At 40.9% G+C, this 14,092-nt stretch overlaps 1 protein-coding gene across 1 annotated transcript in view; it reads right to left on the bottom strand.

Annotated features, from left to right (window-relative positions):
* sh3bp1 (SH3-domain binding protein 1) overlaps positions 1-10,304 on the bottom strand; it is a 29,835-nt gene extending 19,531 nt beyond the window's left edge. The window contains 13 exon segments of the mRNA XM_034107079.2: positions 584-674; positions 741-809; positions 2,131-2,218; positions 2,494-2,570; positions 2,853-2,964; positions 3,999-4,030; positions 4,032-4,076; positions 4,165-4,173; positions 4,175-4,252; positions 4,254-4,271; positions 5,519-5,561; positions 10,075-10,091; positions 10,093-10,304. Coding sequence (XP_033962970.1) covers positions 584-674; positions 741-809; positions 2,131-2,218; positions 2,494-2,570; positions 2,853-2,964; positions 3,999-4,030; positions 4,032-4,076; positions 4,165-4,173; positions 4,175-4,252; positions 4,254-4,271; positions 5,519-5,561; positions 10,075-10,091; positions 10,093-10,125 — 712 coding nt within the window. The 5' untranslated portion in view covers positions 10,126-10,304.
* Between the last annotated feature and the right edge of the window lie 3,788 nt (positions 10,305-14,092).

Below are 14,092 nucleotides of genomic sequence, written 5' to 3'. Positions count from 1 at the left end.
GTCAAATGAATATTAAATTCAATTGTGGGACTTCTTGGACCTTCTAGTACTGAACAAACAATGAAAAATACATACAAAATATGAAGAAAACCGATTATGGAATATCTTTTATAACACCCGCCATCAGGTGTGCCGCGTGAACAGCACATCTTGTCGATGCAAACAGACCGTTATAATTATTATTAAACCTGAGATTCGACTAGAGAACAAATACATAATAGAATAAAGGTCATGAGATCTCGGCATTGCACAAACAAACAAATCTCATCTTTAAAATCAACATTTGCCTTCACTGGTGAGAGAAAACAAATCCCACCACAGTTCATTTGTGGGACTTACCTTTCTAGTATTGAACAAACAATGAAAAATACATAAAATATGAAGAAAAACGAGTATGCAATTTAATTTATAACACCCGCCATCACGGGCGACGCACTCACTTTTAAAATGAATTTAAAAAATGTTTTTAAAGTATCGAAACCGGATCTGATTTCAGCCACCAGTAACCGGTATTTCGGTAATACCGGATACCGGAATGCATCCCTAAGTGACAGCGCAGAAAATAAAGTGATGCAATCTCTACCTTTTTGACTGTGGTTCTCTTTGAGCTCGCTGATGTTTTTGTCCAGGAACTCATGGGAGTGTTTGTGATACTCGGCCTGCAGCTCCAGAAGCTAAAAGAAGTCGTATTTAGTTTGATCACTTAAAGAGAAAAAGAACAAGTCGAATCTGCAACTCACGCGGATGAAGTAGTTAGCGTAGTCGTCTTCTTTGGTTGCAAAGTGATACAGATCTGCAGAGTACTGATCCTGAGTGAAAAGGGTAAAGATATGTCACGGTGAAACCTCCAATGTGTATTACTGACATTTATTTTTACGTGTGAGGGAAATCCGTTTTATTTAGCTGACATAGTAAAAACAGATTGTTTGCAGAAAGAATGATGGGTATGAGTGAGAAAAAACGTTTTGCGAAAACAGCCTTCAAAGATACGTATTGTAAAATTCATACATTTAAAAAGACACGACAGGTGATTAGGATATCTAATAGATATCATCATGAAACTTCCTGAGTTGATCACAGTTAATAAGACAATTATTTTCTCTTTCTTAGATGTTATGTTTAAATATTCAAATTAGGAATGATCTAATGCTACTTTCTGGTGAATTTGGGGAGAAACTTACAGATGAAAATGGATAAAATGGTTATAATAATCACCTGATTTGGATCTTTCCTTGCCACATATTTGAAGGAAAACTCCCAAAATGTGACAAGTGCATGAAGAAAACATATTTTTTCTCGTAGTGTTTCCTTAAAGGCCCCATGTCATGCTTTTCCGGTTGTTACCCGTCCCCTCGTGTTATGAAGGTTTTTCTGCATGTAAACGGTCTGCAGTCACAAACCCTCAGAGTGCACCCTGTAGCGAGTAAAGCTCTAACTCAGAGAAGACCTGTCTGCTGCCCCAGAACGCCTCGGTGGACATTTCTCATTCTCCATTGTTTACTTCTTGGGTTATAGTGACGTAACGTAACGGCTCCGCAGATTGGTCCGTTGCCGCTACGTCCACGGAGCCGTTACGTTTGGACCAATCCTGACTTCCTCACACAAACATACTCGGCGGGACGTTGCGAGGCTCGCTGCTGCGAGGAGCGGGACACTGTGAGCCGGCTCACTGGTGTGGGGTCGGCGAGACACCGCGGAACTCAGCCTGGGCACACACACACACTCCCAGCCAGGCTGCGGGTGTGTGTGTGTGTGTGTGTGTGTGTGTGTGTGTGTGTGTGTGTGTGTGTGGTGTGTGTGTGTGTGTGTGTGTGTGTGTGTGTGTGTGTGTGTGTGTGTGTGTGTGTTTCAGGCTGAGTTCCGCTGTGTCTCGCTGTCTCGCAGACGGCCACTGGGCTCACAGGGAGGGGGGGGGGGGAGGAGCTCCAACGAGCCGTTTAGGACAGAGAGTGAATACACAGACTATACAGAGATGCTGTGAGAAACCAATGTGAGGTTGGAACATTGAACAATATACATTTATTCTAGTAGACCTCAACAATGGAATTATGATCAGTAGAAATGGCCGTGACGTGGGAGCTTTAATAATACACATTTTCCCAGGTATGCGTGTAAAAGAAATGCAGATACCTTGATGCTCTCTAACCTCCTCCAGGCTTCTTCCACTTCCTCCCTCAGCCCGTCCTGCTTTGCCTGAGGACCCGTGCTGGCCTGGCTCCTGACCACACACACACACACACACACACACACACACACACACACACACACACACACACACACACACACACACACACACACACACACACAACACACACACACACACACACACACACACACACACACACACACACACACACACACACACACCACACACACACACACACACACACACACACACACACACACACACACACACACACACACACACACACACGTTAAAGCGTGTGTTCGATGTTGGATTGACTGTGACAGGGATCAGTGGATGGGGCTCACTTGGTTCTGGCGCTGTTCCAGTCTGTAGTGAGCTTTGCAAACTGCTTCTTGTTCTTGAGAATCTCTGGTAAATCATCCTGGAAGGAAACAAAATACATTCAGTTTAAAGGAATGGTACAAAAACATTACATCCATTCTATGTTTTGCTATTTAATTTCCAGTCAGCTACAGAAAGGTTGTCCATATTAGTATTCAGACAATATAGTGGGACAGAAATGAACAACAAGCCGTGACTCTGGTGATAAACAGACAAAAACACAGACGATACAAACGCCAGAGCAGTGCAATACATAACACTTTTGTTAGCGTTGAACTGTTGACTCTTAACTCATTAAATATCAATATGTGCAGTCTCTCACCTCGCTGAGCTTGTTCAGCGGCTCCAAAACATCTTTCTCCACCTTCATCTCAAAGTCTGCGAGCATGCTGGCCAGCATCTTCTCCATGAAGCAGCACATCTCCAGCACCCTCCTGACACACACACACACACACACACACACACACACACACACACACACACACACACACACACACACACACACACACACACACACACACACACACACACACACACACACACACACACACACACACACACACACACACACACACACACACACACACACACACACACACACACAGTTAAACAAAGGCTTCCAATATAACAAATCTTTCATTAATTTCTGTCTCTAATTAATTAATGTTTTTTTATGCATGATTTCTTGTTTTTTATATATATATTTTTTTGTATTGTATTATTTTTAAAGGGGACCTATCATGCAAAATGCACTTTCTTTTATACATCAACATGTGTCCCCGGTGTGTCGGGGAACTCACGCAGCATATGAAAATAAAACCCTCTCTCTTTTCCTCCGTACCCAAATCTCTAAAAACGGGGAACAACGGAGCTGATCCAGATTTGCGTCCAATATGACGTAATATCTGAAATGTGGACCCACGGCCCAATCAGAAACGTTGCTATCAGAAACAATGCCCGACTGTTTTGGACGTAATATGGTCGGTGTTCACATTAGCATGGCTAACACTCAGAGCTAACCTGCACTGGAGAGCATGTGTGTGAAGAAGTAGAAAGGAACTCACCTTGTGGTATAACCGGCAAGAGAGAAAGCCTTTGAGCTCCAGACTGTTTCAGAGCCTTGATAATCCATGATGTGGCGTTTCATCACGGCAGCATTTAGTTTAGACAGTAGCTTTTTATTAAAGCTTTATACCCCAAATCAGCACTTTTGAAACAGGAAGTGAAACAGAGGGATATGAGGCGTGGCTAGAATGGGTGATCTGTTTGGTATTTTGAGCAAAACACTTCACAGACATGTTTTTATATATTTTTATATATCTAAGAGACCTATGCTATTGCCTAGAAATAGCATGATAGGAGCCCTTTTTATGTAATTATTTTCCTGGTCCATGCTATGGCTTGTAGGCTTGTAATGTCTATGCCATTACACATGTTTGATAATAAATGTGATTCTGCGTATATTCACCTGATGGAGGACTCTGCATCGAAGTCCTTGAGGGCTATCCGCCATGCTGACAGAGAGCAGCATCAGAGGAAGCTTCTTCTGCAGAACCAGGAGCAGAAATCTTTCAGTAACAAATCAAATATATAGTTTTCTGCCCTTTCCCTCATGGGTGAATCCGTTTCAGTACCATCCGTTTCTTCAGCGTCCAGCCCAGTGTGGCTGTGCATGCAGCCCTGCAGCTTCTTGTGCAGAACCTGAGCCGCCTTCTTAGCCGGGCTCCACACGCTGCTCCACCTGCACACACAAACACACATATTTAACACACATATAGAGCAGTTATTAAAGGTTAAACAACGTTATATATTCCTTTTGATTGTAGTTAACTGCGTGGCACACTTACAAAATATACAAATATACATACAGAGCAAGAAGAGGCAAGAAAACCCACTGTAATTATTTGAAGCCTCCACTTATATAAAGTTAAAATTCACAATTGTATAGATGTATTTATATAAGAAACACAAGATTAGTAGTAAAATAAATGATATGAATTAAATAGTAATGGGAAAGTATTAGAATATATAATAATAATAATAAAAAAAATAATAAAACAAATGTGATTGTTAGCTTAAAGGGGACCTATCATGCAAAATTCACTTTTTGATGTATTTCATTCATAAATATGTGTCCAGATTTGCGTCCGATATGACGTAACATCTGAAATGTGGACCCACGGCCCAATCAGAAACGCTGCTATCAGAAACAATGCCCGACTGTTTTGGACGTAATATGGTCGGTGTTTACATTAGCATCGCTAACACTCAGAGCTAACCTGTGCTGGAGAGCATGTGTGTGAAGAAGCAGGAAGTAGAAAGGAACTCACCTTGTGGTGTAACCGGCAAGAGAGAAAGCCTTTGAGCTCCAGACTGTTTCAGAGCCTTGATAATCCATGATATGGCGTTTCATCACGGCAGCATTTAGTTTAGACGGTAGCTGCCGGGTCCCGCATGAGCTCAGACCCCTCCTTTTATTATTATATCAATTTTTTTTTTTTTTTAAAGCTTTATACCCAAATCAGCACTTTAGAAACAGGAAGTGAAATAGAGGGACATGAGGCATGGCTAGAATGGGTGATCTGTTTGGTATTTTGAGCAAAACACTTCATAGACATGTTTTTGTATATTTGTATATATCTGAGAGACCTATGTTATTGCCTACAAATAGCATGATAGGTGCCCTTTAACTATTATTATTTATTTAAAATATTTATTAAATGCACGATGTGGCGCATTTTCAAATTGTGTTTGTTAACATATTCTTTGAATGGTGGTGAACAGACGCACTGGTTATCATAACTCAACAGTAAACAAGTCAGTAATATAAATATATAAACAAACCGTGTCTGATCTAGATTTCATAAAATAATGATAGTTTTTTTCTGAAGCTAAATATCAATACATTTGAATTAAATAAAGATGAAATCATAATCAATCAGTTGGTGATGAACAGACATTCTTGAAGGAGAAGCTGAATCTTCTCACCGTAACCAGGTCCTCGTGCAGGAGTTCAGTGGCATCATGTGACCTGCAGGAAGGTATGGTGTGTTTATTAATACATGAGGGAAATAACCTTGATGTCCAGAACAGTGAGAAAATAACACACAACTTGATATATATTGAATATCTTTATCCTGAGCATATCTCCCACGAATGTCCCACTTTCTGTTTAATCATCAATAAAAAAGTCGAAGCTAATCAAGCGCTTTTAGTCCTGTTGACATTTGATGTTGGACTCGTAGCGTACCCGAAAGTCGTGAAACCTTGAGAGGCGAGGGAAACAAATAATATCCGTGATCAAATGTTTTTTGTTTAAGCTAAATTGTATTTCGCTCTACAACATCAGGAAGATGCGTCCCCAGCTGACCCAGAAAGCCACGCAGGTTCTGGTCCAGGCTCTCGTCACCTCACGCCTAGACTACTGCAACTCCCTCCTGGCTGGTCTACCTGCATGTGCCATCCGACCTCTGCAGCTCATCCAGAATGCAGCGGCTCGTCTGGTCTTCAACCTTCCTACATGTTCCCACACCACTCCGCTCCTCCGCTCCCTCCACTGGCTTCCGGTAACTGCTAGAATCCACTTCAAGACACTGGTGCTTGCGTACCATGCTGCGAATGGATCTGGCCCTTCCTACATCCAGGACATGGTTAAACCGTACTCCCCAGCACGTGCACTCCGCTCTGCATCAGCCAAACGACTCGCTGCACCCTCTCTGCGAGGGGGACCCAAGTTCCCATCAGCAGAAACACGTGGGTTTGCTATCCTGGCTCCAAGATGGTGGAATGAGCTCCCATTGACATCAGGACAGCAGAAAGCTTACACACCTTCCAGACTGAAAACTCATCTCTTTCGACTCCAGTTCGAGCGATAGAACTATTAACAAAGCACTTATATACTAATAAAGGACTGGCTGATCTAAAGCCAGTTGAGTAGCACTTGAAATGTTTGGCTCTATGAAACCTGATGTACTTTATGATTCAGTTTTCTTCAAGGTTGTGTCTTCCTGGTCGAATGCACTTATTGTAAGTCGCTTTGGATAAAAGCGTCAGCTAAATGTAATGTAATGTATTTTTCCCGTGTTTATGACTTAAGAACATGGAAAAAAAGAGGTTTCACAAGTATACTCTTTCAAAGTTCCTTCTCTCATGTGATTATTGTTACGTTGTATGGAAACGGGTATAAGAAATCTTAGAAAATAAATCAAGTAATTACTAGTTTCCAAGTGTTTCTATCCCATGCTGTGTGTTAGCATGTTATGTAAAATAGCTGTCATTGCTTTTTCTTTGGCTGAAAATGTATTTTAGTCGGTGCTAATCAAGAGCTTTTAGTCCTGTTAAAGGTGGGGGAGGTACGAATGGAGAAACCAGCTCGAGTGCGCGAGAATTTGAAAATACACAACTGAAAAAAATCTGCCCCTTCCTCACAGAGCCCCTCCCCCAACACACACGAACGCGCACATGACCAATGAGGGCACGAGATCAGTTTGTGCCCAGATGGAAGGCTGACAGGCAGGTAGGCCATCCAGCTACTTTAGCCGGCTCAGATGATTGGTCGTGCTTTCTACAGCGCCACGGCTTCCAGATGACATTTTTTATGGATTTGTTGTCAAAGCATTTCATGTATTCATTGCTATCGGGATGTTAAGAGCATTCCATGGAATATAACAAAGTGTTTCTCAAGTGAATTACCTTTTAAATATCTTATTTTTAAAACATTGCATGACTGAACACATCTGAGGATGCAACCTCGGAGTCATAAACTGGCGTTATAGAAAGTTTCTTAAAAGGTACTACATGTATTCAATTATATTCGGAAAGGACAAGACGGTATGTATCTTGGAGCCAAGTGACCAAATACAATATAAACATTAGAAATAATAATGTTGTTCCAATTATTATATATTTGATGCTCCACAAAAGTGATTTTATTGATCAAAATACGTCTCTCGGATGGTAGTAGGAACTTTTGATCATATTACAAATGGATTTCAAATGGATTATAAAAATAGATAAAGTGATACAAATTAAATATGAGAATGAAATTAAGTTTTTATGAATAATAACTGGACTTAATCCTATGTAAAAGGGATTTTGTATGCTATATCCCTTAATGAAAACATCATTACTGCGCTGCATGCTGGAGGAAGAAAGTGAGATACAAGATGATATCAATTATAAAACACTCTTTAAGTTCACATCATCTGCTCTGACCCTTTACATATATCTGCAGACCACACACACACACACACACACACACACACACACACACACACACACCACACACACACACACACACAACACACACACACACACACACACACACACACACAACACACACACACACACACACACACACACACACACACACACACCACACACACACACACACACACACACACACCATCTAGTATCTGCTGCAAGAAGGAGGAGATGAGGTGATGAAACAGGCTTTACGCAGACAGGAAACCTTGTATCCCCTCCCGTAAACATCTGGCGTTTAAAAACAGAAGATAAATACCCTGCGTGTTTTAACCAACCACCAGTTCCCTTTATATCTGACTTTCATCGGAGCAGAGACAACTAATTAACAATTAATGTAATATTCCTGAGTGAAGTGAGGAAGCCCATGAAACATCCCAAAAAGGAAAATGTACGATTAATTTTTTTATAATTTCCTATTTATGGAGTTTATTTATCATTATTTTGATTTCTATAAGCCTTACTGTAAACATTTCATATTTTGTGTTAATTAAACCCATTATTAAAAGTCTGTTAGTACACATCTGAATTATTTTGACACATTTATTCGAAATAAATAAAGTAAATAAATGAAAATAAAATATAATGTCATTAAAATGGACAAATATGAAATAAATGTGTATACTGTAAATAAAAGAGAAATACAAAATGGGTTCTTATATCTTGCTGATGCTGTGTTCTCACCGTAACGTAGGTGTAAATACTCTGCGTGCGTTATATTTGTGTAGGTGTGTTTCTCTGCACAAAGGTGTTCCAGTACAAAGTGAGAAACCCACAATGCACTGCTGCAGAGGCACGCTGGTTATTATTAAATGTCAGAGATGCCACCGAGCCACACACACACACACACACACACACACACACACACACACACCACACACACAACACACAACACACACACACACAACACAACACACACAACACACACACACACACACACACACACACACACACACCACACACACACACCACACACACACACACACACATACACACACACACACACACACCACACACACACACACACACAAACCCTAACTTTACCCTTAACTTAATGATTCCCTTATGGGGACCTCCACTTTGTCCCCATAAGGGAGGCGAGTCCCCACACGTGACTTTGTAAAAAACCCCAAACAGCGTGCGGACACTTTCGAGAGGAAGCAGCCACTGAGGCCTTCCAGCTTTACAACACTGCGTTTGCAACAAAACGAGAACATGGAAACCTGAAGGAAAAACCCTAATTTCCTCAAAGCGAGAAACTCAAGCCCTCTCCGGGTCAGCAGGTGAGGATGCTCAGGACTCAAATGGCTTCAAGTTGCTCTACGTCGTGAGGCTTTTCTATGAAGCACTTTGAATGACTAGAAGACGAAGCTGGCTTCACACGTGGGCGCACTCTACTGGCATCGTGTTTTATTGAATTGTGATCAAACCGTTTTATTTGGTGCTAGTTATTATTATTATAACACTCTGAGGAGGATAAAGTGAAAGTCTGAGCCACCGCAGCGAGGGAAGTGACATTTTAAGGAAGAGACTGACTAATAAAAAAAAAAGGTTGCACAAGTAGAGGAGAGTCGTACTCACAGTAACACTTTGCCAACACAGCTATAATACAAATATTCTGCTTTAAACAAGCTCCATTCTTGTACATCTGACTTCGTCATACATGAGAGGGTCATTGTGTATCTTCTTTTTAAAGGTCACACAGACACGCTTTAAAACACAAAGAAATGGATACAAATATGAAAGTGTCCAAAAATGCTAAAAAGGGATAGAAGTCTTTCTGCTAAACGGCCGGTTCAGAGGAGTTTAGATACAACATCTGGATAATCATTGTTGATGCTTTAATGTTCATCACTGTTGGCAAAGCGTAGCTAATTGTAATTAAATGTATGTGTAAGATACACAGCTGCAGATACATTTAGAGGTGGTGCTAACGGGAACTTTTATACTTCTATCTTAATACAATATAATAATGAATAGTTTATAAGTGGATTAAGGTTATGTATGAAAAATATGAACTTGCAAAGTAACTAGTAGCTAAACTATGACATAAATGTAGTGGATAATGTAGAATAAATGGAAAAGTACCGAGAAGTCTTCCTTAAATACAGTACTTGAGTAAATATACTTCCCACTACTATCGCAGCAGCTACATCTACAACACAATAAGGACAAATAAGACACTAAAACATTAAAATGATAAACAATACGTCCACGACCCTTTAAGGTACGTTTAGTTTCAGGATGCTTCAGTTCTACTCTCAGTGAACGTAGAGGACTACTTTGCCGCCGAGCCAAAACTGCATCAGGATGTTCAGAGACTGCCGCAGCATGGTTTGCAGTTTTTCTCCCCGACCTTCAGTCCTGATGCTCCAGATTCCTCACTCCTAACTCCCACCAGCTCGCTCACTTCATCTGTCTTTATCTGTGTGTGTGTGTGTGTGTGTGTGTGTGTGTGTGTGTGTCAGCCGTCAGTTTTCGTTCTCGTTCAGGAGTGTGTGCCTCGGTCTCATCGAACACAAGGCGCTGAATGAGGAAGTTGCACTGTGAGGGGGGAAGAGAGATTCGACTGTCACACTAGGATTTCAAAAGGCAAGCCGTGTAGAAAGTGCACTCGTAGCTGGCACAGCAGGGGGGGCTGAGGACTCTTTTCAGAATCAGGGCTATTGACAAGTGGGTACGAGGACTTTGCTTTTGGTGTAGACTACATAAACACACATTTAAAGAAGGTACATTGTAAGGAAAAGGGCCAGAAATAAAACTATAATAACTGTTGGAGAAAATACAAGGTGTCTTCTTTACTAAGGGTTTTTCTGATGGGCACGATACTGTGTGTGACCTTGCACAGTGTGACCCTTGCACCGTGTGACCTTGCACTGTGTGTGACCTTGCAGCCGCCTCCTCGTAGAGAGGAGAAGGCAGGGCACCATTCATGTTGTTGATTGCCAACGAGAGCACACACACTTTGCCTCCCTCTCCTCTTGAGGGGCAACGAGCAGCACTGGCTTTTCCAGAGACGTCCCGACGCCCGATTGACGCCTGATGACGCCAAACGGTTTACGACCACTGTTCGGTACCTCCTGACTTTAGACTAAGCTTGATGCTACTTCCTGCTCCTTTGAGCAGCATACCTCGTGTGTGAGTTGAACCATATCCTTGTATGTGACTTAGCTCTGCTCTTCTTGCCAGAATAAATTAGTACCTGACTATTGATTCTCATCCCGGTGTCGAGAGATATTTTCATAACAATAACATTTAAATATAGAGCAGTATTTACATTTACAAATATAGATATATCAAAAAACTACATATACGAATTTTTTCAAATAAGATATGTACAGTATTGACACGAAAAGTAGAAAGCTTTGCCGATATTAGAAAGGTAGCTTGTCTACCAATGTGTAGGACTGACTGTAGGAAAATGAAATTAAGATATTCTTTTGTGCATTCATGTAAAGCGTATTTTACATTAATGTAATTTAAAGAGGTTTAAAAAGGTGTACAAGCTTTGTTTTTATTCAGCTTTCCAGACAAAAAAAAGCACAATTTCCTGAAATAAATAGCAGGAGTACTGTCACACATATTTTACTGTCAGACAAAGATTGTAGATTTCAGAGCACAGGCCATTTCCTGTCTTTGCTTTTTATAAATCCCCTTCAGGTCAGGCTAAATTAGATTGGATTAAATACTATGCACAGAGCACTGAGGAAACCAAATGCTTCTAACCAGAAGTGCAAAAGAAGCGGTGAATGCAGTGGTATTTATAGAACAAGTACATCCGAGTAAACACACAGTATGACGGCAGTGTGACATATTACGAGAACTGAATATAATACCACTATAATACGAGCACTAATATATGAATAAAACTTTAGAGCAGTATAATATAAACACTATACGTATACTACAGGCTGTTATTGACACGTATTTCTCCCCCTCTGATTTGTTATGTCATGAGTTATAGTTCAATCTGTCTTTTATTGTGTGCTCTGTACAATATGGTTTCTTAAGATGTTGTGTGTGTGTGTGTGTGTGTGGTGTGTGTGTGTGTGTGTGTGGTGTGGCCTAGCATTACTATACTGTGGGGACTAAATCTGTTTAGTCACCTGTGGGGACTCGCCTCCCTTATGGGGACAACGTGGATAGGGTGAAGACTTGGTTAGGTTAGGATAGTCTCCAGGAAATTCATGTAAGTCAATGTAATGTCCCCTGAAGTGATGTATGCATGGTATGTGTGTGTGTGTGTGTGTGTGTGATTTTGTTTCTGATGCAATCGACATGCTTAAATGCACGAAAGGTCAATGTTACCGTGAGAACAGCACTTCCTGCTTACACTTATGACTGAAGCACTTCATGTTATCAAACTCTAAATTAGAAACATCTAATAAAGGGTTGTTTCTTTTTGCCCTGCTGTTATCCCCATTCCCCGAGTGAAGAATGAAGATATAAGAGGATAGATGTGCATCTCATTAAAAGTGACGCTTCTAAAAAAATAAACCTCGTGCCCTCTGTGGTTGCTGCGTACTTCTGTAAACGCTAGCAGTGTGTGCTTCCAATTTAAAAAGGATGTGAAAAAGCAGAAAGAGGAAACTAGCTTTTTTTCAATCAGTTTTAAAATAATTTAATTTATAGCTGTCTCTTTTGAAGCCTGCGTGTTAAAGTGAAGGGTTTGGTTGCCCCAGTTTGTCCAATTCTCGTCACAAAATCGTTGTTTCTTTCTTGTCATTAATTGAAGCAAGCGCCACAAGAAAGGCAGTTGAGTGTTTCTCAGGGCACTGGAAGCTGTAAACACAACACTGACGCCACATTCAAGCTGAGCAGATGCTAGTTTACACATTACACACTGTGTTGCTTGGTATTTACTCATAATATATATTATGTTTAATTTCTTGATTCCTTTATAAGCAAGCAGCTTCATTTCTGCAAACAACCTAAGACTTTCTCACGTTTCTGTGTGTACTGATGAGCACCTAGGATGTAATAAGGATGAGTCACAGGACGTACCTGTAGATCATGAAACCCTCACAGTCCGAGTTATAACGCCTCTGCAGACAGACGAGGTGAATCCACACGAGGGCCTCTGTCTGTGGTGAAACAGCCTGTTCTGATGCTGTCAGTGCCTGGAGAGCTGCAGCACGCATGGTGGAGGTCAGGTGCTGCAGTCTAGTGGTGGAAACTGCAAAATGCACAGCACTAACAAGGATGGCAAGTCGTTTCGGATACATCTGTTCTTACAGCAGCAAAACAATTGCTTCACGAACAATATTAATCTCTGGATAACAATTAAATACAAGATTGAACACAATAGAACACTTACTCACGACATACTGTAAGACTGATATAATATACATTTTTCTTGCAGATACACAAAATGCTTAACTTCTCAGCCATGACAAAATATATTAAATGTTTTGTCCTTTATGAAGGAAATCAAATAGTATTAAATGCTATATTAACACAGATTATTCTTCAGCTGATTAAATGCCACTGAGAGGCAATTGTACTAACCACACAGGAAATGGTGTTTTAGCAAAAGGTACATTTGTGATGCTCCTATTATTTTTGTATTCGATAGGAAATATATAGATGTTATCGTATTTGAGGTGGTCCTGCCATGTGTTGATTATCATGCTACTTGCTGCATTACTTTGACTAACTGTTTTCTAAGGCCCAATTCCAAACCACCGCCCGACGCCTGTTCCAAACCAACGAGTGTGGAGCGGTGTGGAGGGGGAGTGGGCTATCAAGCCATCAAACAGCGGTGCCGACTTGAGACCGGTCTCTACCTGACCGGAGTCACGCTGTGTGTGTCCGGCAGGAAACAAGCTGTTAACAAGTAGTTCCAGCAAACATCCACTGATAAACTACGATGATAACAACCTCATATGTTTTAACTTAGGATCAAACCTGTGTTTAGTCTAGAAAAAAGTAAATGTGTGCATTTTATTATAAAGTTGTGTATATTTACAGACTGTTGCAAAAACTAAGAAGCTTATAAACATCAGGTTTAAAACCAAAATAGCTTTACAAAAAAGTAACACAATGAAAGATGTTTGGAGTTTTATTTGAGTTATTAATTTAAACTTTTTGTCTAAGAGATGCTGATTTTAAACCGTTAGATACAGTTACGGCACTTCCTGTTTCTGCCGGAGAGAGGGGAGGCCGTCCCAAAGCTTGCTGCTGTGTTTACTCCCCCCATCTGACAGGAGGGAGCCTCGTTGAGCTGCGAGTGTCACTACAGAGGGGTAGGGTGTAGGGCGTGGTTTGGGATGGGGCCAAAGTGCATTCAGTGTTTCCATC

The sequence above is a fragment of the Pseudochaenichthys georgianus genome, chromosome 19 (genome assembly GCF_902827115.2).
Source record: "Pseudochaenichthys georgianus chromosome 19, fPseGeo1.2, whole genome shotgun sequence".
In the NCBI taxonomy this organism is placed as follows: domain Eukaryota; kingdom Metazoa; phylum Chordata; class Actinopteri; order Perciformes; family Channichthyidae; genus Pseudochaenichthys; species Pseudochaenichthys georgianus.
This window is presented reverse-complemented; position numbering and strand designations above follow the sequence as displayed.